Below are 24,624 nucleotides of genomic sequence, written 5' to 3' on the forward strand. Positions count from 1 at the left end.
AGCTGGGAGAGCAGAAATAATAAGGTGCTCACCTTGTTAGCCAAGGATTAGGCCCAAGGAGTATATATTTAATTAGACTTTAAAGAGCTTATTTCAATGTTAGGAGATGCAGTTCTTCCCTGTTGCTGCTGCCTCAATGTAATTGTTTCAGTAAGTGTTTTGCTTATCAAGAGAAAGGAGAGTGTTTTCAGATATTGCGAGTGCTCAGTTTTTGTTTGCATTTAGATTAAGAAGAAGAAAGTTGACCCAAAGCTCTGGTAGAGGTCATCTAATCTGTCTGGTTGAGAAGATCTGTCCTCCCACAAGCTCACCTTCAGCACTATAAAGGAATACCTCTTCCTGATAACAAGCTCTCTTTGCGGTGTTACCTCACCCTTGGTCATTCTAGAAGCAACATCTTCTATTACAAAAATTTAGGAACTACATCAGAAATTAGAGTGCTGTTTACATACACCCCATCTTTGGACTACTATCTACCACAAGACCCAGGGCATTCACAATGAGCATTAGTGAAGACGACGTGGAGAAGTTTCTTGATGGCAACCCTGCTTTTGCCAAGCAGTATTTTGAGAAGAAACTAAGAACAGAGTCCTGGGATAGCAATGAGAGTGAAATCCTTTTTGAGTTGATCCAAGACATGCAAGAAAGCATCAACATGGAGAAAGTAGTTTTCAAGACCTTGAGAAAAATCAGGTCCCTTATCCACGCTGACCGCTGTAGTCTCTTCATGTACAGGCAGAGAAATGGCACGCCTGAACTGGCAACAAGGCTTTTCAACATCCAAGAGGGAAGCACCCTGGAGGAATGCCTGGTGTCCCCAGACTGCGAGATTGTCTATCCGTTGGACATAGGCATTGTAGGCTACGTTGCGCAAACCAAGAAAACCATGAACATCAAGGATGTCAGTCAGGTAGGTTTGCCATTTATTCATTCACTTGGTAGAAGAAAGGCTCACATGCTTACTAGTACAAAGGGGTCAAGAGGTACCAGGGCATCTCGGTGCTTGGTCAAACGTGTTGCGGTGTAATAACTGTGTAGTAGGAAGCAAAGCACCAGTAGCAAGTCTGTAAGCTGCTTCCAATTTCATTTATGGAGTGAGGTGAAGCTAAGCACATTAATTACACTAGGTGTTAATGCCTCCAAACAAGTACACTGCCACAGCTTGCCTGTCTAATTAAAAAAAAAATAAATCACATGTAGTCCAGCAGAGAAGAGAGAGTGAGGTACGTTCAGATCTGCACTGAACACACGTGGAATTTTCCAAACACATTTATATTCCATGAGTAATAAGCAAAGAGAGAGAACTCCTTTACAGTGAGTCCAGAAAGGGTTTTCCACCACAAATGATATTTGAAAATGTTTGCTGTCTGATGAAGCTTGGACCAAGGGCATTTAGATGCATTTTTTCAACCAGGGGGAGCAGACCTCAGAGCAGGTGGATTAACTGCAACCTGTGTATGGGTGATCTTCATCAGAAGCAGCAAGAGACAAACTTTGACCAAAAACCTCTTTCAACAAACACTGCACACTGCAATACAAGGAGGGATCCAAGGAATTCTAATGTTCTATTTTTATGCCTACATGACAATATTTACCCTCCATACTCCTGAGTTGAATCATGTAAACCTGAATGGCAGCAATAACAATCCCCTTGTTCTAATCAAAGGTATAAAACTAAATTCATGTGACCCAAACATGGCATTTGGGATTACTCCATCTATTGTTTTCTAGTTACAAAGAGACCATTTGTTTATTCATCTATTTGTTGCTCAACATGAGCATATCCAAATGCTTCAGCAAAAATTTCCTTGTCCTCGACAGAACATACTGAGATATTGATTTGGTTTTGCAACCATTTTTTGGGGGGAGGAGGGGGAAAAGCATCAGAATGTGACTTAAACTTTTTAAAGCTCTCTGGCTTAAGCCATTTCTCCAAGAATATGGAAGCATTTCAGTGGTGTGAGCCAAGTGCTGCACTCCAACTCTAGTGCTTTCAGACATTGCCATAAGGCAATCCCTTTGAAGGAGACCCAGAGACTAAATGCTTGGTCTACCCCAATTGGTAGGGAATGTCAGCAGTGGGGGAGGTGTGGGGAGAAGGTGCATTAGGGAATGATTATTTTTTCTGGTGCAGCCTTCTGAATATGAACAGGCCTGTGGGGCTTTTTCTAACCCAACTAGAAGGACTTGTAGCTGACAAGTTATTCAGCTGAGCAGGGAGAAGATCTTGGGCCAGCAAGACCATCCGTGCACTCCCTATTGGCAAGTGATCGTGATGTCAATAAGGCCCTGTGTAGGGGAGGTGATGGGCCATCTGCCTTCCTTGCACTACCCTTTTTCTGCTTTGTTTTCTTTTGGGATGGCGGGACAGTGACATTCACATAAGGAATAACTGGATAGGTTCCCTTTGTGCTGCCCCTACAGCATGACCTAGCACTCTCCCAATGGTTTGAATGAGGATTCCCTCATGGGTGACTGACTCCCTGAGCAGCCCAGTCCGTAGAGATGCTACCTGCACATTGCAACTGCTGCCAAAATGCTCCTGGGGCAGAAGGGGGTGGGTCACTTTCAGGGGCAGGGGGAGAGTGCCCAGAACCACACACTGCTGGTGCCAGCTGCATCCTCCGTTGAGATACCTTCCCTACCATCTACCATCCCATGCACGAAAGGAGAGAATGCCTGGGAGAACATTTTCAAGAAAAATGAGGGGTAGAGGGTTTCAGAGAGGCTGTGAGCCAACAGCAGCTTCAGGACCCAGGCAAAAGCAGAAGAATAAAGAGGGTGAGTGAACTTCCCAGTGACTGTACCAGACAGCTCTGGTGTATAAACTGTGGCTTTGCAGTGCTGCATGGTAACTGCTGTATCCACTTTGCAGTGTTAACAAGAAGTTGGAGGAAAGGATGGAGAAGGTACTATGAAGGATGTCAGTGATCTGAGAATGACCAGTGTAGAGCCTCCTTGTTCTGATAGAGGATGACATGTTAAAGCTTATGATTTGCAAGATCTTTGCAAAAAGTGAAAAAGTGCATGTGTTGCAGTCAGAAGCCACAGCCAGTTCTCCTGATGCTAGCTTTACCACCTGTACATTGCCCAATTCCCGCTAATTAATTTTGCTTCCTCAATAATTGTTTAAGCAAAATTTTCTTCAGGCAACTTACTTCAAGAGGCTGTGCTCTGACTTGGTCTTAAGACTACAGACATTGTGGAAAATGCTTAATTTGTAAATTCTCTATTGAACAGTGTGCCCAGTTCAGTCCATTTGTTGATGAGCTCACCGACTACACTACGAAAAGCATCCTTGCGACACCCATCTTGAATGGCAAAGATTTAGTTGCTGTCATTCTGGCTATTAATAAGCTGAACGGCCCACACTTCACCAGCTCTGATGAAACAGTAAGTGGTCAGTAGCTCAGTTTCTACCAGGCAGTTGCCACTTTTGCCATGTGAGACAGACTCTTCTACACTAGGGATGTCTGCTTTAGTGAAGCTCCACTGGTGCGAATTTCCCTATAGGGGACTCATACTTTAACAGAAGAGGCTTATTATGAGGATGCTTATCTCAGAAATCTTTCAGGGAAGTTACAGTGGGATAAGCCTCATCTCACACCAGTGCAAAGCAAAGCATTTATCCGGGGGAATTACCATGACGTTGCTAAAGGGGTATTATGAAATCCAGTATACATGAGGCTGCTACTGCATTCAACTCAATCTCATTGTTTGCCTTTTCAGCTTTTTCTGAAGTACCTGAATTTTGCCTCCTTGAACTTGAAAATTTATCACTTGAGTTATCTTCACAATTGTGAGACTCGAAGAGGCCAGGTAAGAGTGAAAATGCAGATTGGGCTGTATCTCAAAATCAAATGAGTGCATTCTTCTGATTTCAAAGATGTTGCTGATCTGCTTCAGAGATTTGTGCCTGAAAAGCAGAAGAAAAAGGTGCCCTCATCTGCTTTCAGATACTGCTCCTTCCCCAGAGTCCTTCATTAGTGTCTCTTGCTGCTGCTGTTGGCAAAACTGCAGGAGCTGACACAGTGGCACCAGCTTCGGCAGGACTGAGCTCCAGATGTTTTGTTGAACTCAGGCTATGAAACGCTCTTGGGGCATTTAACCACTTCAGCCAGCAGCACCAAGAGATTTCCCAAAACAATTAAGAATGTGGTATTTTTTCCTTACCTGCTTATTAAAAACCGCTATTGAATTTCTTCCTAGTGCCAGTAAAATTATTCTCATATGCCTGTTGTATTGGCCTCCATCAGAAGAAATGAACATAGATGAGGGGCTTAGGGTGTTCTGAATAGAAACAATTCAGCTACCATTTTTTTCCATGGCTTGGGTTATGAAAGGACTCTTGAATTTATTGGGACTATGTGAATCCATCCAATCACTTCCTGCACCAGACAACTGGTTTTCATTGAAGAAGACATGCAATCATGTCTATGCTTCATGGCAGCCATGCTCTTGTCTCCAGTGGGGGTTCCTGTGGGTGATAAACGTCTGTTTCAGCAAAATGGATGCAGAATGGAAGTTTATTTTAGAAGCTTTGGGACAGCATGTATACTTACTCATTCATTATCTCACGTGCTTCGTCTAATTTTTTCAGTAATCAAAAACATGAACAATGGTCAGGTGATACAGCCATCTAGCAATGCTAAGTAATTCAACTAAAGTAGAAGTAGCAAAGGTTTATTCCTGTTGAGGGCTTAGCAGTAGGACTGAGGGAGGTAAGGAAGGGGCTAGAAGACAAAGTGGAGACCCAAGAAGTGGAAGGCCTAATGTCTCCCACAGGGTGCTGTGGTCTGCGGCTGAACCCAGGGGTCCTGTGTTCATCTATCACTGCTATGTCAACAGGTCCCACAGAAAGGGAGAATGAGATGCAAGACACACTGCTAGTTCTACCAATAGTTCAACTGGCAGACCTTTGGGCATCTAGATCTAAAGGTCTGTGCGAGAGTTAATATAGTTCATTGTGTTAGACTTAAAAGTACCAAAGTACAGAGCGAGCAAATTACATTCTCAGAGGTCATCTAGGATTTTAATGTTGCAAATCCCAGCTGCAAAGATTGGGGGATACTGTGAGTAAAATGGCTTGTGCAAAGACAGTTCAGCCTGCTTGTGCTCAGATACTGTGTAAGAGTCTTATTAGAAGACCATATAAGATATTTTGCCCAAGTTCTTTGCATCATTCCATGGATTGGCCATTCTTCAGGTGTTTCTTTCCGTTCTCCTCACTGGGCTTGTGGCTTTCAGCATTATTATTGCATGCTGTAAAATGCTGAAAATAAACCATTGCTCATTTTCCCCTAATGATTTTTATGACAACATCACTATCCTATCTGATGGATGCTCAGACGCCAGTGACATTGAACACCTCAGACTTTATAGGAGTGGCAGAGTTGTCCCAACTAACAGATTAGAAACAGAGACTGATACAGCTCAGAGTTGTCAAAAATGTCTACTAGTGCCCAGTGAAGAGCTGAGACACACATTTCCTGATTGTGGTTGTGTAACAGTAATTCTTGTTCAAAGCACAGGTCCAGTCAGCTTCAGGTAGCAGCTCTCAGTGCTTCTGAAGCACTGCTCTTCATGTCTCCTGGACTTGGAAAGCAAAGCACACACACTCAGATACAGGCACATATGCACTAGCCAAGCTAGGCAATTGCATAGACGGCTTCCTTACCATTTCAGAGAAAATCAAGTACTCCATTAGGCCCACAAAGACCCTCCTTGTGCCACCAGAAATACTTGCCTAATTCACTGCATAACCTCCATTTTTACAACTGAAAGAACCTAATAGCAATAACTTTCTTAAGGGTACATCTGCGGGGCATAGGATGGGGAAAAGGATCATAGGCTGATGTGCACACAAAGCAACTGCTCAAAGGCTTTGAGGAAAGTGTTAATTCAGGTATTTCCAACTCCAGTGTCTAGAATTTGCAACACTTCTGGTGGTAACTGTTTTTGGATGCAAGATTTTACTTATGGCTATAAAATGTAAGTGGGTCCATCTCTTTATCTGGCACTACTACTTTTTTTGCGCTGTATTTGTAAGATTGGACTTTTACATGATGACCTGAGTCTTCCTCAGAGTGCATCTTTCCCTAGTAATTCCCAGTATGAGTAAGCAATGCTTTTACATTTTGCGGTATAGGTTGCTATTGCACTTTTCAGGAACTGTAGTATAAAACCCCAATTGTTTCCTTGTTACTCCATACACATTTGGGAAGCTCAGGTCTCAAGGAGAGGCTATGCTTACATTTGGATTTTATCCTGCAGGTGCTGTTGTGGTCAGCTAATAAGGTTTTTGAGGAACTGACAGACATTGAGAGGCAGTTCCACAAGGCTTTTTACACGGTGAGAGCATACCTGAACTGTGACCGGTACTCAGTAGGTCTTCTGGACATGACGAAGCAGAAGGTGAGTGTTCATATGTGTGTTGTACATCTTTCTGCATCGCTTATTGCTGCTATCCATTGAGGGGTGATGTGCGGAGATAAGTTTTACTGGAGCAGCCAAAGTGTAAGATAGATTTGAGTCATTATTGGTGCTGTGTTTAGCATTTTTGTATTCCATTGTGCTAATGCAGAGCCGGGGATAAAGAAAAGAGAGGGAAAGGGAAGAGCTTATCCCTGGAATGGGAATATCGAAGCAGCCAGAGGCTGAGAAGACAAAGGGAGGGCAAACGTTTCTGACCATGGCAATCCTGGTCAAAGACTGCAGCAAAAGCACAGCCTCACAAAGTCTGTGGAACTCAGAAGTATAGTGAGAAACCTGTGGAAACCTCCAGCAACAAAGCAGCCACCTTCCTCAAGGACTCATCCATGTGCATATTATCCAGGCTTTTAGGTGAAATTCGGCTTCATGAAAATAAGCTGACAGAAGCTAAGTTACTCCTGCAGCTCTAATTTGGTCGAACTGTTTGCACATTTGGCAAGCTTTATGTGGGGGTTACACAGCACCGTTGTCATAGGAGTCCCCCTTTATTCCATGGTCAGGCTGATTGAGGCGACCATGGACTTTGATCTCCACCATGTTGCCAGAGCCTTTATAGCACTATAGAGCACTTTATATCACTAGTGTGTGAAAGACACTTTGATCAGCATTAATGTAGCCTAAGAAAAAAAAAAATCTTTCACTTTAGCAAGCTAGCAAGCAGTAGATCAGTCCTCTGGTCACACTCTGGAAAATGAAGAACACATGAAATACTGACATAGCCGTTTGCTCTGTGAGTACAGCCCATGCTGTTCACCGAATGAAGCAGCATCCTGTGTATAGGTAGTATATGACTACATACAGCCAAATAATGCCCCTGACACTTCCTGATTTAGATATACTATTCTGCTGCCTGGTATTGAACTAGTCTTGTTATTTCATGCCTTGTTTACATAGTACCAAAACCAGCATGGTAGAGCAGTGGTTACTTTGAGGGTCAAGGCAGAATACACTTTTCTACTCTAAAAATACTTCTTTCATTTTAAAAACAGGAATTTTTTGACCTGTGGCCAGTCCTACTGGGAGAAGTTCCCCCCTACTCAGGACCTCGCACCCCAGATGGCAGGGTACGTGAGAACCAGGTTTCTTAAACTCTCTCCTGTCTGGCTGGATTGCCTCACCACTAATTTTAACACTGCTCTTCTTTTTGTTTGTAGGAAATAGTCTTTTATAAGGTCATTGATTATATATTACATGGAAAAGAAGATATTAAAGTCATCCCGTAAGTGCCCAGTTTCTGTATGCTAGGTACTGACACAATGTGTAGCTAAAACCAAGGTTCCCCATGATTTAAAGACATTCATGAGGAGATATGCAAAGGACTCATAGAAGACTGAGTAAGAGAATGTAAGTCGGTGCTTCGTCTCACATTTCTGCTGGACAAAGATTTCCTCCGGGGCATTGGGATCCTGGCTTGCAAGTCAGACTCCGCAAGTCACTGGAGCCAGTGATTCTGTTTAGATGCACAAGTGAACTGCCTTGACTGCCTGCAATTTTCCCACTCTCCTTGCCAAGCTGAGGCATCACTCCTCCCAGGTGCCTTCCCTGTGTCAGCAGGGAGACCATCCAGGTTGCTCTTGCATTGAGGCACCCACTGTCCCAGCCCTGCCCCTCACTGCTCTGCTACCTTCTTCCTCTCTGATGGTCACTCCTGCTCCCCTGCCTGTCTTCCAGTTTCCTTGCTTCTCTCTTATCCTGCGGTCACTGACCCCATCTCAAGGCTACCTCTGGCCCTTCCTCCTCTCTTGACACCACACTGAGACTCTCTCTTTCTGAAAACCACCCTCTCTTTTTAAAACTGAATTTTTCAAGAGAACCCTTGGGCACCTTAGACAAACCTGTCATAATAGGAGTTTTGCTCAGTTCTGGTCACACTGCTTTCATCGGTGTAAGTGCTGCAAGAAAGGCCCCCGTTGCTTAGGTACAGCAGTGTTCAAAAGTTCAGGCTGGCAGATACTCTTGGACAGAAACTTTCTTTTCTCTTTCTCTATGCTGAAGGTCTGATACATGCCCCCCCTCCCAGGAATGACTTTTTCTTAAGTCTCTGCAGACTATGATATTTTATGAGTTATTCTGTATTGAATCCTTGAAGGAAAAGTATTTATTTATGTGAAAAATTTTTGCTTGCACACATGGGTCCTTTGAAAGTAACAGGACTGTTTAGTAACTGAGTGTGAAATGTGTAAACATGGATTGTGCAATCAGCTGGATAGATTTCAGCTCCATGATCATTCTTCAGTAAATGTGTATCCTTAATTTCCCTTATGCATTTTTCTTTCATTCAGGAATCCTACCCCAGATCACTGGGCGCTAGTTACTGGACTGCCAACTTACGTGGCTGAAAGTGGATTTGTAAGTATTTAACTTAGGCTTCACCAAGGCTTTCTGAGATGAATTCATACTAATTCTGCTTTCTCATCAATCCAGTTTTTTGTTTTGGTATTTAAGCTTCTCATTGCCCATATCGTAAAACATTTTTCTTTTGTGTGATCCCCTAGATTTGCAACATTATGAATGCTGCTGCAGATGAGATGTTTAACTTTCAGGTACTGTGAAAATTTCCCAGTCCCATCAAAGGAGTTTTTTTTGCAGAAATATAATTTAGAGTCAATATTAGGCATATAAATATTTCTTTAGCCTGTAGTCTTGATGTAAAATGGGAGCGCTGATGTATTCAGAAAACACATTAAGTACATGGTGTCTTTCTGCCTGCTATTGCTTCAAGGAAGGTCCTCTAGATGAATCAGGATGGACTATCAAAAACGTTCTCTCCATGCCAATAGTCAACAAAAAGGAAGAAATTGTTGGCGTTGTCACATTTTATAACAGAAAAGATGGGAAACCATTTGACGAACAGGACGAGACCCTCATGGAGGTATAGTTCCTTGCTGTGGCTGGAAGTAGTTCATATGGTTGTGAGAAGTCGCTATTGCTCATTGTACACCTGCAAAGTATTCCCCAGTGTTTTGCAGCTAAGTAAGTTTCTTTGTTGCTTATAGAGGTGGTATGCATCAGCTTCTAAGTTTTGAAAGCAATTCTATGAAATACTATGTTTTTTCAGTCTTGGAAGCCCAGATGTGTTCGCGTCATTTTGTTTCAGCTTTCTTGGATTGCACACCTAGACATGAGGAACTACGATGTACTAACACCACCATTCTGACCTGCGTGCCCATACATGACAGCTGGCTCACACTGGCTGGGCAACTCCCTCGAAAAATTACACAGAAATTGTCTGTGTAGCTAAGATACAAAGGGTGGCCAGCTATTGAAACTACCAAGAGTAGTTGTAATCAAAGATCTTGCTGCTTAAGAATGTTCCTATGCTAGTTTCAAACCAATATAGGCATTCCGCTCTTGGCATCTGTTAATCAATCAGAACGTTTTCCGAAATAGACTTTTCTTATCAAACAAAAAGATTGTGAAAAAAAAATCAGTTTGAATTGGCCACTGGACAGCAAACGAGAACAAACACAGGGTGTGAATAAACACAAGTGAAAGGTAGATGAGACCACCTTGCTTTCTCTTGATATGAGGGTTCCTGACCTGCTGTCACTATTGTGACACCAGCCTTTCCACTGGCATAGAGACACTTGCAACAGCAGAGAAATAGCTTTCCATATGCTGAACTGGAGAGAGGGTCCTCAAACCTCCACAGCATGGATGCTCTGGAGGCCTAGGCATATTCAACAGCTGAGGAGCTGCTGTGCTGAGGAGCAAGTAGCAGTTGGGAGCAAACACACAGTTGCTCATTGCTAGACTTGTGGCCAAAGTGGAACTTGTGTTTCTCTAAGAATATATCATGCAGTGTTATATTTCTGTGCCTTTGAGGAACAGACGTTTTGGTCATTTCACCGTTTCCTTCTTTTCCCATCACCAAGTCCTTGACACAGTTCCTGGGTTGGTCTGTACTCAACACAGACACGTATGATAAGATGAACAAGCTGGAGAACCGGAAAGACATTGCTCAGGATATGGTGCTCTACCATGTGAAATGTGACAAGGATGAAATCCAGGAAATTCTGGTAATGCCTCACAATACACAGCATACCCCACAGTGTGCTGGCTTGGCCTGTGACTTACAGCACAGATACAGGTCTCCCATCCCACAGAAATGCTTCCAGCCACCCCCGCGTGGAGGCAGAACCCGGGGCCCCAGTTACTGCATGGTGGCAGAACAAGTCTTCGTTCTGCCTCTGTGGTCTGCCCTCCACCTCAGCATGCTGCCACACTATGTCCTTTCCAATTTCCTCAGCAAAGCCAGCCCTGTAGGTGGGCTCATGCAGATGCTACTCAGGGCAGGACTGTAGGGATGGAAGAGGTGCTGATTTGCTCCCCAAAACCTCTTTAGTGCAGAGGATGTGGAGTTAGAGGACCCAGCTGGGACACTGGCTCTAGGGGGACTTCTCCAAGTGGGGGAAACATGAACCAAAATCAAGGAGAGGGAGAATATTTTTACCAGGAAGAATGGGTTGAAAGACCATAAAGAGAAGTAAGGTCCAGGAAGAAAACACAATTTGCATATGAGAGCTGCCCGAGATTGCCCCAAAGCTGCACAGTGCAAAGTCCAGTAGCATTCAGTCATCAATTTAACACGTCCATGCTTTTTGCAGCCAACACGAGAAAAGCTGGGGAAGGAGCCAAGTGAGTGTGAGGAAGAGGAGCTGGCAAGCATCCTGGTAAGAGCAATGTACTGTTGGCATGGACAGCCCTGGCAAGCAAATATTGCCTTGGTGGATACAGGGAAGAGTTTCCAGTGTTGGCACACGTTGGCAGGGCACCTGGTGAAGGGTGAAGGCAAAGCACACCCTGCCCTCCTCTGCTGTGTGAGTTTGAGGTTATTATTAACAGGTGGCAGCGAATGCCTTCCCCAGCTCCCAGGGAGTACCTGTGCTCTGCCACTTTATCTCAAGGCGTTCAAAGTCCATCCGGAAACACATCAGCTACCTTGACTTGTCATGCATTTTGTTCTCTGGAGTAAATACAGAGGGCTATAAAGCTTTCACTGTAAGACCTGTCAAGTTTGGAATTTCCAAACTGTAATAGATCAACAAGAAAAGTGGTTAACAGAAAACAAGCAGTATTTCTTGCACTTAACCAAAAATGCCTTCCCTCTTCCCCTGCTAACGGGGTTATCATGAAAAGCTACGTTTCAGTCTATTTATGTGTTATATTCTAAAAGGAAAAATTCCCAGTAGTATCAGACTGATAAATTTTTATTAAGCAAAACCCATTCCAAGTATTTCTACAGATGGTATAAGTAGCACAGCAACAAACAGTCCCACCTCTCTTACAGAAAGAAGAACTCCCGGGACCCACCAAGTTTGAAATCTATGAGTTCAGGTTCTCTGATTTCGACTGCACCGAGCTAGAGCTGGTGAAGTGTGGCATTCAGATGTACTACGAGCTCGGCGTGGTGAAAAAGTTCCAGATCCCACAGGAGGTAGGAGCTGGCAACACCCAGGGACTCCCGTCTTGGATGGCCAGCAGACTTGCCACGTGGCTGAGGTCCCTTTGCGTGCCCTGTGCAGCTCACAGAGTGGCCAGAGGTTTGGGTTCACAGGGGCTTGCAGGGAAAGGGGTGTGCGTCCTGAGCCCCCTCATCCCGCTGAGGGCAGGGAACGCCTTCTCAAAGCCCCTGGCTGCTCTATGTGGGTTTGGAGCGTGAAGCTGGCCTCTTCTGCTCTTCACTGTCTGCTACAGGTGTGGGTTCGCTATTGGGTCTGTATAGATGGGGGCTACACCATGCAAAAAATTGCTTGCACTGGCTGTGTCTAATGCCACTCATGGCCACAGTGTAAAAGCACAGTTTCCAGGTGCAACATGGGGCAGGCATATTTGTGTGCACCTTTCCTTTGCTATAGTATGTACCCTATAGCTTTCAGCCAACATATGCTGAAACTCACCCTGGCAGGTCCCTCTGCTTTTCTTCCCCTTGCAAACGGACGTGCCTTCATTTGGTGCAGTTGGTGCCAACTTCCTGACTGCTGGTGATGTGCAAGTTCACGGTTTTGCCACAGTTCAAGCCCCTCTAGGACTCGTGAAACTGGCATTTCAGCCCATCTGCTGCCCCCCAGGCGATTTCTCAGCACGTCATGTGAGGTTTATTTCCATCTAGTGGGTTCTGGAGGTAACTGCAGGAAGAGTTGTCACCCTGGAAAGGCAGGCTGGGAAGCAGGAGGGAAGTAAAGGGCTCTGAACGGGAATTGCTTCTACGCTTCTTACTTATAGCGTGTGAATGTCAAAAAGTATTCAAAATATCTACTCTGGAACAACTAACCCCTGACACAGGTGTGAAAAGCAGTCATTCTTTGCTGCCACTCTCAGCAGCTGAGATTTTAAAAAATGAATACTCATCCATAGTTAATTTGCTCTCTAATGAGAAAACCTATATAGCTATAAGAGGTAGTACACGTGGAGAAGTAGAATGCAGAGGGACAAAATAGTTGGTTATTTAATGCCCTATATTGTAATTGTTTAGAGGATATAAACACCACCCATGTCTACATCTATGGAGCCATAGATGTAGATCTCTTCAAGAGTTGATACCTCTTGAAGAGAGATATCAATATTACTAAATCACAAGACATGGGAGGGACAAATCTTACAAGTGACAACATAGACAAACACAGAAATTCAATAAATTCACAAACAGTAGGATGGAATCTCTTTTCCTCCAGACATTGCCATTTCTTTTTTCCCCCACAGGCATCTCTGTGATTTTATTTTTCTTAAAACAAAACAAAACAAAACAAAACAAAAAAAAAAGAGAGAGAAAGTTATTAGAAAGCAGAGAGCTATATTTTAGTGTCCCCTTTGGCCCTCCACTAGGCTTTACTACAACAACACCATCAGGGAAGCCTGATGATATTGCAGCTTCTGATTCCTTTCTGGGGCCACCTCTGTAGAGCTGGTCTGAACCACATCCATGGCTTCTGTATGTGGTCTTTGTTGCAAAGCAACCAGCAGCAGTTTCATCACACAAACTTACATCTTCTTCCCCAATTTGCAGGTTCTGGTAAGGTTTGTGTACTCCGTCAGCAAAGGCTACCGGAAGATAACTTACCACAACTGGCGCCATGGCTTCAACGTCGCGCAGACCATGTTTACACTCCTGATGGTAAGGTAACACAATCCCAGTTAATTCTGTGGAACAGCTTTATTTACAGGAGGTCTTCTGTTGCGCCCTGGAGATATGCAGGGCTCCCTTTGAATCCTGGTGTAGGATAACAGTTTGTCACTCCTAGCACAGGTCCTGCTAAATGAGGTCTCCATCTGCCTTAAGTGACAGTCCTTCCATTACACTTAGAGCCGTGGCCAATACTGCCCAACGAACAGAATACTGTAATTCTCATAGATACAGATGCGTATAGTGTTGAGTAGCCTCCAGATTAAATCCTTCTTCAGGGTAGGGGAGACAGGCTACAGGACTTCCCTTCCTCCAATAGTTTCTGACAGTAATAGCCAAACTGAATGAAGTTAGCTGGCTGGGATGGAGACAACCTCATGCTTTTCACTTCCTGGCAGGACAGGCACAAGTGTAAGCCTATCACAAGTGGCAAGTGCCAAGTGCCATTTCTCACAGGATCTCAGGGCAACAGGTGCCCCAACAAGAAAAACAGGTGTCAGACTGCTGGTACACACCAGGGATAGACCAGGACCAGGACCCAGGGGCCCACATCTGGCAGCAGAATTACGCTTGTCACCCCTGGACAATCCTTTGGGCGATTCAGCTTGGAGACCTCATTGCACAGAAAGATGCAGAGCACCTTCGCAAAGTACTTTGTGTCCCATGACTGGAGGGGTGTTTATGAGGAGCCGGGTGTCCCTAGGGCGTGAGGCTGCTATAGCAGTGAGTAGCCAACATGGCAGGTGGGCATCGAGCACATATGCACGACACGCATGCCTACCTGAGTCTGAAATGTTTCGTTTTCAGCTGCTTGCCCATTTTAACCTAAGTGTACCATATATTGCATTTAGCTTCACAAGTATTTTCAGTTCTCCTGGACTGTTTCAATGAGGAGGTCCCCAGCACAGAGCAGTCACAGCTCAGTACCTTTTCCTGTAAGAGATACTAACAGACGACATGCAAATTCTCACCCTCCAGACTGGCAAACTGAAGCGTTACTACACAGACCTCGAAGCCCTTGCGATGGTAACTGCTGCTCTGTGCCACGATATTGACCACAGGGGAACCAACAACCTTTACCAAATGAAGTAAGCACTTTCCTACCATTTCAAACCATTTACTGTTGCTCTCACGTGGAGTGGGATCACACTGTGATCACACCAAACTCCAGTACAGCACTGTTTTATACACAGGGGTTACAACCTTCTTTTGGAAATAACCTTCCTTTTCAGCTTGCTACAGCACTTGGTCTTATGCTTTGGCCAGTGGGGAAACTGGAATTTTGTGGTGCTCTCTGGGTCTTTTTTTACCTCCTGGCAAACCTCCTTTGGTTAAAGCACCACTCTACGTTAGCATTACAGGGTGGAACAAGTGCAGCATAGGCATTTAGTAGCCTGAGCATCATAGGAGACTCAGGGTGCCACCAGGATCATCCTGGACCTGAGAAGCCTACTATTTGCTGGAAGGTATCTATGGAGAAAGCACCATGCATGGCACTGCCCTCACCATCTGCGGAAACAAAGCACCTATGAGTATGAGGGTGCTGCTCTCAGTAGGTAGTTACTAGCTACAGAAAAACAGTTGCATGATTTAATTGACCAACCAAGCCTCTGTTGCTCACTTAAAGTAGTGTGAGATCACAGCTCTTCTGCAATGCTTGCTGGCTATACCGTCTTTCTGTTTTCTGGAGCTTAGGAAAAATTAAGTGAAACTGGCTGGTGTTTTGGATACAAGAGGGTCTTGCTTTTCAGCTAGGAAAGCATCCAAGGACTGCTGGTTTTTCTATTCCTATTACTAGTTATCAACATGTAGTTATTCAGGAATTAAACAAGCTTACTATGCTGAGTCATAACAGTCCAGTCATAAAAAACATTTTAGGTGAAATTTGTAGTTGGAAGACTGTTTTATACAGTGTCCAAATAGTTATAAGCAGTGTCCCAAAAGTCTTTTACTAGACTGAAGTCATTAGGTATTAAAAATATTACTTTTAAGCCTTTTAAAACTAGTTGAACTTGTGTGTGTGTGACAAAATTAAATATAAAATGTGACACTTCTTTCTATTTTTAAAAGTGCTACACTAACATCTTTAATTTTTCCTTTATGCAACCAGATCTCAAAATCCTTTAGCTAAACTTCATGGATCCTCAATTTTAGAGAGACATCACTTGGAATTTGGAAAATTCTTGCTCTCTGAAGAGGTTGGTAATGAACTGTAATGTAAGGACACGAATAATTTAGTTTCAGGGAAGTTTTTCAGCAACAACAGAGTTGTCAGCTTAGCACAAGACCTTTCTCTGGTTTGGATACCTGAGGAACTGCAGCTGCCTCACTCCCCAAGTACTCTATGCACACCAAGGACCAAAACACATAGGCTTCCTAAATGCGTGACTTTTGGTTTCTTCAGAAGCCATATCGTTATCCCTATAGGAATATGTTAAATATGGGATTGTCCTCCTGTAGCCCCTCTGACAGGGCCAAGGCTGACACTATCCCCAAGCTAACTTTTTATTTCAGGCAAGCTCACACTGGGGCCAGGGGCCAGGGTTTGGGCATACGCTGTGTAATAAGCTTCAGGACACTGACCCTGTTCAGTGAACAAAAGGGGAGACTAGGCACCAACATATGGTGAACAGGGCTCACAAACCTTGCACCTTAGGGAAGCAAGTTGAAGCTATTAAAAAAAAAAATAAGTGAGCACATTTGGGAAAGGGAGGTGGCCAGTAACTCAGAACAACACAGTGCTTGGATTTTGCAGCTCCCTTTCCTTTGCTTTTCAGTCGCTGAATATATGCCAGAACCTCAATCGCAGACAGCATGAGCATATGATTCACCTGATGGAAATTGCCATAATAGCAACAGACCTTGCACTCTACTTCAAGTAAGTCAGTCATTTACACGGTGTGTGAAGGGCACAAAGCAGCTGGTACTTTACAAAGGCAAAATGTGATGCTTTGCTCTGAGGCACCCCCCCCCACACATGCCTCCCATGCAGTGATCCTCTTCACAGACACTGTTTCTGGCAGGCTGCCTTTAATACTGACATCAGAGCTGGTGTGGAGAACTCAAATTGTTCAAAAGAATTTTGAACTTTTACTCTTTAGATCGCATATGTGACTTTTTAACCCTCTATTTCCAACAAGGCAGTGCTATATGTTCCCCTAACAGAAAGAGGTGTCTGATTTTTTTTTTTCACCTAGCACTTCAGCACTAAAAATACTCATAAATGGTGAAGAGCCTGGCCACAGCTACACTAACTTCTCTGGGAGAGCAGCACAACCCAAATAACATGTGGTCCATTGTTGGCGAATATCCTGTTCATAGTCTATTTCGCATCCAAAAGCCAAAAATGCCAAACATCTTGGAGCAGCATGCATGGACTTCCTGGGACATAAGGCTGGAATTCAACAACATATGACTTGCTAATTAGCAAAGAGCTTTCAAAATGTGCTTTCAAAATACAGTGCTGAGATCAGAGGCTGCTTCTGTGTTTTGCACTGAAGATTGATTATACAAAATATAAGCAGTCTGCAAAAGAGGAATATGAGGAAAGGTGCAATACCCAGTCCTCTTACTCCAGAGGTAGGGTGGCTATATGCGAGCAGATACCACCACTTCCTTACCAGGTGGGGACAAGCCGGTCTTTGCCCTCCTTGGTCCATGGTCTGCCAGTGAAGTCTTGGTTGAGATCAGACCCAGGCAAATGATATGGACAGATCACGTACACAAGTCACTTTGTGGATCTGGCCTAAATGTCTTCTCTGCTAGCATTGAAACAGCAGATTTTTCCGGATTTTATGCCACTCAAAACATGGGTGTGTTGCATATAATCCCCTCCCCAGAATTTCCTACATATATTTAGGTATATAAATTAGGTTAACAAGGTCAGACTGAGCATATAAAGCCAGGTAATGTTACAAATACTCCAGCCAGCTCTAGGTTTCTGCAGTTTGCTTAACATTCAGGGAAAAAGCCTTCTTGTGCTGCGAACAAAGGTGGAAGCATTTCTCAGCTGACATAACTCGCAGTAGTAGCTCATACTTTCACGTTACTGCTCATGTTTCACCACCATACTTATTTTTAAGTCATTTACATTAGTTTCCCCTACTTAAGACAAGCAGGTGATGGCGCTTGATTTTGTTGGGAGCTTCCTTGAGGACGTAAATGCCAGGACAGCCTTCTGGAAGGCTTATCAATACCAGGATCGGCCATCTGTTTTTAACAGGCTTGTTTCCTTGTTTAGGAGTGTTTTCTTTTTTTTTTTTTTCCCTCAAAGAAAGAGAACAATGTTTCAAAAGATCGTTGACGAGTCCAAGACCTATGATAGCATGACTGCCTGGACTGAATACCTGTCTCTGGAGACAACAAAGAAAGAGGTTGTCATGTGAGTAGTTGGCTTTGGAAAGGTTAGTGATGTGGTCACCTGGTGAGTGCTCCAGAACATGCCTTGCGCTGCACTTTTAGTGCAAAATCAACACATGATACATTACTGTCCACTCAAATCTGATCTTCTGGAGAAGCAGGGAAAAAACAGGGAAAAAATCTTACAGTGGTTCTTCATCCAGATAAGTGACTGGTTTTGGAGTGTCCTTCTGGTCATATACTCCTAACAAGATGCAGCATCCCTTCTGGCCATATACTTCTACCGGACCACTCTGTAAGCCAGAAGCAGGGGCAGGCTGCAATGGCAGATCTGCAGGAATCAACAGGAAACATTAGTTGTTCTCCCCAGTGGCAACGAATCTGAGTTGTACAATGCTGTTGTGACTGGACAGACACTTTGCAGGACACTTTGCGCAGGCGTTGAAATGCACCCACAACCTCACTGCAGTATGCACAGCTACACCTCCATGAGGGAGCCAAAGATGTTACTCCAAAGTCAAGATGTTCAGCCCAGCAATGACTAAAGCAGAAAACAATCTAGTGCCAGAAGCAAACAGTTCCCTAGCATAAATCTATTTTAATCAAGAGAGCAATCCTTGATGAGTGTCCCAGTCAGAGCCAAGGCTGTTGCAGCAACTCATCTTTCTTTATCTACCACTTCAGCAGGCACCGAGGGATACCTGACACAGTATTGGGGTATGAACATCCTGAGCCTGCAAGAGGTAGAGTGCAGGCTGTAGAAAAGAAACTAATTTCTTTCCTGTTTTTAGGGCCATGATGATGACTGCCTGTGATTTGTCAGCAATCACAAAGCCTTGGGAAGTCCAGAGGAAGGTAAGGTGCTTGATACACAGTTTGATTTCTCTAGCTTATACGTCAAAGTAATGCAATTTCCTAAGCTGCCTAGAAGCTGAATCAAAGTCTCCTACAAAAATATCAAAAGGGTTTTAGAATAACTGTGGTTTTGACAGATAAACCAATCTTTAAGATTGTAGTTGTGACTTCTGTAGAAAATTCATGTTTACCAAAAGAGGAAAGAAAAAACTCAAGTATTTATCTTCTTCTGTTACAGTAAGGTTTTTTGCACGTAACATAGGGGTTGTCTCTTTCACAGCGATACCTGCTGTTTGCTCAGTTGTCTGAATGGTACTTGAGCAATTGCTAAGTAAGAAACATTAGAATTTAAAGGAGGATAAAGGAAATAAAACCCACCTTCCTCTTCAGCATTGAGAAAGGACAACTGAGAAAATCGTAATAGGCAGCCACAACTCTGACCAAGAGGCAAATACTTGAGGGGGACACATTGGAAACATTCCTTACTAGATGAGCAGTGGACTAATGAGCTTCAGTGCAATAAGGTTGCTGAGCTGTCACTACACGGCTGCAATCCCATTGCCACTGCTGCCCTTCCCAGGAGAAAGGCTGGGGCTGGGGTTGGACATGAAATGACAGAGGGGCTAGAAGTGAGATTTGCTTCATGGTGGAGACCTGAAGCACTGCAAGTTATAAAGCCGAAGTCAGTGCTAACTTTTCTTTTTCCCTCCTTGGCAATGTAGGTAGCTCTCTTGGTAGCAGCTGAGTTCTGGGAGCAAGGAGACTTAGAAATAAGTGTTCTTCAGCAACAGCCTATTGTAAGTACCGTGCGAGAGCCAGACAGTTCAGTTCAGACAGCAAGTCTCAGCGGAGACTTACTACAAGCAACACTGCTCTCAGAGCTCTGTGAGTCTTCCTGAAATCACCATGCCTACCAAGATCCATTGGAAAAGTGGATACTGAGCTAGGGAAGACCCTCTGTGACAGAGCTTCTTGTCCAGCTCTCCATATAGTTAGATGAGTCCCAATGGCTGTGAACCAGCAAGGAGTGACTGTCCCCCTGGAGACTTTGTGCTGATCCCTTACAGAAAAAAGGAAGATGAAATACATACATAGTAGAGGAAAGCAGAGTTTCCAATAAAGAGAAAAATTACAAACACAAACTTCGTAGAGTCCAGAAATTGTTTCTGGTAAATGGAAGTGTATTAAAGCAGTGTTTTTTAATATATTTTTTTCTGCTATAATAACAAATACTTAAATCTGGCATTGAAAGAGCCAAGAGTCAAGGTGTGGCCTCCACCTGTGTTGTTTGGGTTTTCTTTTAGTAAACTTTCATACACTCCCTCTACCCACAGAGGCATCACAAATGATACAGTAAGCAACAAGGCCTTATAAGAATATAATTGCATGTTCAGTTATGTTTTAGAGAATTGAAAACCTCTTCAGCACTTTATAACATGAACCTTCTCTCAGGTGTCTCGTTGAGAGGTGCAAGGGAAAAACTCTCTGTCCTCCTCCCCATCCATAGGCATTGAAAGAGCTGTCTAAAGGTTTTGCTAAAATGGCAAAGGAAATGAGCCCACTTCACTCCTCTGCAGCAGAGGAAGAGGGCTGTGATGGATAGCCTTTATGGATGGCATGGCAGAACTGCCAGGCTGACACAACAAGGCAGTTTTGGGGAGAAAACAGAGGTGTGTTTTTCAATGAAGTGTTCTCATAAATCATGGTGAACTTGTGTCCTCCCACAGCCCATGATGGACCGGAGGAAAGCTGCTGAGCTTCCAAAGCTTCAAGTGGGTTTCATTGACTTTGTGTGCACATTTGTCTATAAGGTAAGCAAAGCGCACCCTTGCACACCCCATCCTTCTCAACAGGGGTTCAAATCCCAGGTGAGTGAGTGCTGGTGCAGCAACACCACTCATGGGGAGAGGGACAGGCAGAGGAGACAACAGCTGCCCCTCTCTGGGGCATTGCAGCATAGTCCCTCTTCATGCCGTTAATGCTTTCCCTGCGTGAGCCAGCCTGGGAGGGGAGGTGTTGGGGTCCATCCTGGGGTATGATGGACAAGCACTGCCTCTGCACTGTGTTGCGCTGACAGGTGTGTTTTGGTTAGGAATTTTCCCGTTTCCACGAGGAAATTCAGCCTATGCTTGATGGGCTGCTGAACAACAGAAACGAGTGGAAGACCCGTGCTGATGAGTATGACGCAAAAATGAAAGCTCTGGAAGAAGAGAAGAAAAAAGAGGAAGAGAAGATGTCTGCAAAGAAAGGTCAGAAACAATACTTAGCTTTTTATTCCTCTCTCAAAAACATGCTCATGCAACACTCTCCGAGATCTGCAGCAAGCTTTGCTGACATGGCAAAGAGTCAGCTGCCCAGAGCAAGTTTCCTCGATCTTCTCCACTGGCAAGGTTGAAGACCTCTTGTCTTCAAACCTGACACCATGACAGTCTGTCAAAAAGGCCATCTACTCAAATGCCCAGGAGCTAGTGCCTGAGAAACTAGTGAGACTACATTCAGCACAATGCCCATGGAGCTGGGGACAGCAGAAAGTCCTTTGCAGTATATGTATGTCCCTCAGAAAGGGCAGGGAGACATCCCTTTGTACACAAGGGGCTGTGGCCAGTGTGCTGTCCCACAGGTCATGAAGCAGAGGGACTTAAGAAAAGCTAACACACTTCTAGGGAGAACACTTAAGGAATTACAGTTCATCCCATTTCTAGCCCAGATTAGGTACTACTTAGAAGCAAGCAGTAGTAGTAGTACCTAGTAGCAATTTATTTTGGTCAAATCTGTTTTTCTTCCTCTGTGCGCCCAGCCTGGGTAGCACTGAAATCCATCAGCTGCAGTGGGTGTTGGGTGAAAACCTGTTTGATAGCCTCAGGATTTGTTTGACTCTCAGAAAAGTGGAAGCAGAAGGCTCTCCTGGCCTCTCCCAGGTGTCTGAGCAAACATACTTCAGAACTTCGTGCCTCCACTTCACAGAGACTGCATCTGAAGTCTCCTTTTGTTCCAAGCTGGACTAAAATCCCAACAGCTCATGGGGTGAACATTCCTCAAATGACACAGTTTAGAAATTATTAGAGCTGTCTAGATGTCTTATCTCAGTTTAATTCATAGTAATTAACTTAAAATATAAAAAGTAAGTGCTTTAGCTATGATTTGGAAGATCTCTGAAGAATTATTTCCTAACTAAGTAATCGGTATTTAAGTAAGGAATGTTTCTACTAACTCTAAAACACTATTTCCAAGCAGCCTTACACGTACAATAACTTTGCACAGCAGGCAGCTCTAGGTATGGGTATTACAGGTATGACTTACATTAATGACTGGATAACTTAGAAGTGCTAAAAAACTCCTGTAATGACTGAGAAGGACATTTATGACTGTACCTCTAATTCTGTGTTTCTTTCTTCATGGCAGATGGAATAACCTGTAATGGAGGAACAGCTCCAGCTTCCAAAACCTGTAGCATACTTTAGACTTATCGTCAATGCAATATATGCCACCCAAAATGAGAATGCCCATGCTTTTAAAAAACAAAATAATATCATGGCATACAAATACATTCCTGATTGGACTGTTCTGCTACTTTAATTAGGCTTATGACCAACCAGGGAAGGGCTAGATCTCGTTTGCCTTAATTGCATCTCTTCCTGATGGTGAGGAGCCAGTTCTGTCCTGTCTCTTGCTCCATTTAATGCACCTGATGTCAGGTGGCATATGGCAAGTCAGAACAATGTTTGGCCCAATAAATCTGGTTGCATGACTATGGAAGACATTTCTCCTGCACTGAAACACTTCTTTACCCCAAAACTGATGGGGCCAGCTCATACCCTGCTCCATACAACCCCATGTGATTGACAGTGTATGCAACCATAGCCCGCAGAGTAGGAAAACAGAAGAAAAGCCAAATTTATCATATCTAAGCCTGTGTCTGTTAGGAGATCAGAAAGAAATCTGTGGGTAGGGATAAAGCATGAAAACTGACCATAGTAAACCTTTGAACTCCACTAAAAAGTTACAATTCCATGTAAATCCAAGAAACACCCACAGAGATAATAGTTCTACATTCACTTCAAGAATTTTGTTAGGTTGCTGCTCTAAGGCAGCCCTTAGTGCAACACCCAGTAGCAACATCTTCACAAGCAGGATCCACAATGTATGCTAACTGAGGCTTCTCTCTGTAACACATGATTGTAAGAAGACAGTGTTATCATTACCCGTTACAGTTACAGTTACCCAAACAGCCTGAATCATGGCATCTCCTAAATTTGTTCTGTTTTGCCTCGTAATGCCAATGTTATTTAATGCAGTTCTCTACCAATCAGTTCCAACCCTCCTTCCTTTCCTCCTCTTGTTCTGAGATGTCTGGTTTTTAGATTCCCCTCCAGACTTTGGAAGACTGGTGACTTGTACTCTTTCATTTCAGATAAAAGTTAGTTTTCTTGTTTATTTATGCAACAGTATTAGAACATTCAGTTACTCTCTTGTAGCAGTAGAGACACCCTTCTCTGTTCCTCTCTCTCTTTCTCTTTTTTTTTAAGTGTTTGGAGATCTGTTTTGCTGGGGATTTTCTTCTTCTTCTATTACTCCTGCTACCTTCAGTGCTTTTACCCTTCAATATCTTGTTTTGCATTACAAAAATACTGCAAGTAAAAGGAAAACTAGAGCTATGTTGGTACCTGGTGATCATTTATCTGTGTCTCAGTGTAGTAAGCAAGATGTAATCCTCTATCACTGTGCAGCAATTCTGTGAGCAGCAAGTTGTCTTTCAGGAAAATACAGAAACTGGTCCACTTGCATGAAAGCTAAATATGCCACTAGTAAGGACTTCATGCTGTATGTCTCAGTTTCATTAAGAACCATGTAGGAGACTTTCATCATACAGCATACAAAGTCGAACAAGTGATTTTTTTCAGCGGGAAAATGCCACAAGGTTATCCTATTGCAGAGTGGTGAGCAGTGGGCTTTTGAAGATCACCACAAGCCACCGTACACTTAAATGCTTATGTCCTCAGACATTTTCTGGGGAATAAAGCTAGGAGGCTAACCTTCCTGCCCCCTGTGCCCAACACAAGGTGCTCGGAGTGCTGCAGGGTGCTCCAGCAGGGCTTCTCACACAAGGAGCGCAGGGTGCCTGCCCCAATGCACCCAGCAGTGCTGGCAGGACCCAGGGCTGTGGGCAGCTGTGCCCCATCTGCCTGCATATGCCTGGGAGCACAGCTCGCTCCACACAGCATCGGGGCAGATGTGCTGCCATTTATTTCTGAGGGGGCTCATGCATGCATGCATGCAGAGGTGTGTCCGTGGATGCCCAGGGTGGGGTGCCAGTGGAGGAAGCTGTTTCCCACGGGTGGCCCATTTCCATGGGAGCAGGAAGGCGTTCAAGGCTCCTTTCTGCAATGGTGGTGCTGGGGCAGCCTGGGAGCCCCACTGCAGCGCGGACCTCGCATGTGTGTGCTGCAGGAAGCTGCACTCCGTGGGTGTGGACAGGGCAAGCCTAGCCTCCCCCCAGTCTTCCCCACCAGCTCCTGTGTCCCCCTCCTGCCGCCCCCCTGTCTGCTCGTGGCACCTCAGGCACCCCAGGCATAGCACACAGCTCTGTCACCCATGGCCGTCTTGTTGGACCATTTCTGTAAGTCAGTGGTCATGTGTCCCAGCTGCTCTGCAACTGACTGCCTTTCATGTTGCTGTGGGAAGCCACATACAGCCATCAGAGAGCAAGAAGAGAAACAGCAAGCCAAGACCTTTCATTTTTCCTTTATTTTCCCCTTGCACTATATCTGATAGGATACAGTCTATAGGTAGAAGTG

The 24,624-nt window shown here is 44.2% G+C and overlaps 1 protein-coding gene across 1 annotated transcript; it reads left to right on the forward strand.

Moving 5' to 3' along the window:
- The first annotated feature begins 499 nt into the window (after positions 1-499).
- PDE6B (phosphodiesterase 6B) lies at positions 500-22,290 on the forward strand. Its single transcript, XM_009817924.2, has 22 exons — positions 500-910; positions 3,241-3,393; positions 3,730-3,819; positions 6,274-6,414; positions 7,482-7,556; positions 7,647-7,711; positions 8,775-8,841; positions 8,988-9,035; positions 9,215-9,364; positions 10,368-10,511; positions 11,100-11,165; positions 11,783-11,929; positions 13,499-13,606; positions 14,594-14,703; positions 15,726-15,813; positions 16,393-16,493; positions 17,889-17,996; positions 18,766-18,829; positions 19,552-19,626; positions 20,557-20,640; positions 20,922-21,078; positions 22,232-22,290. The coding sequence occupies exons 1-22, from the start codon at positions 500-502 to the stop codon at positions 22,288-22,290; spliced, it is 2,511 nt and encodes an 836-aa protein (XP_009816226.1).
- Positions 22,291-24,624: the final 2,334 nt, after the last annotated feature.

This window comes from Gavia stellata, chromosome Z, assembly GCF_030936135.1.
Source record: "Gavia stellata isolate bGavSte3 chromosome Z, bGavSte3.hap2, whole genome shotgun sequence".
In the NCBI taxonomy this organism is placed as follows: Eukaryota; Metazoa; Chordata; class Aves; order Gaviiformes; family Gaviidae; genus Gavia; species Gavia stellata.

Bases quoted from the DNA above. Each gene is read 5' to 3' on its own strand.
- PDE6B (XM_009817924.2), top strand. From the start codon at position 500: ATGAGCATTAGTGAAGACGACGTGGAGAAGTTTCTTGATGGCAACCCT. The intron at 6,415-7,481 runs GTGAGTGTTCAT...TTTTAAAAACAG, and splicing joins TGGACATGACGAAGCAGAAG to GAATTTTTTGACCTGTGGCC. The intron at 11,930-13,498 runs GTAGGAGCTGGC...CCCAATTTGCAG, and splicing joins AGTTCCAGATCCCACAGGAG to GTTCTGGTAAGGTTTGTGTA.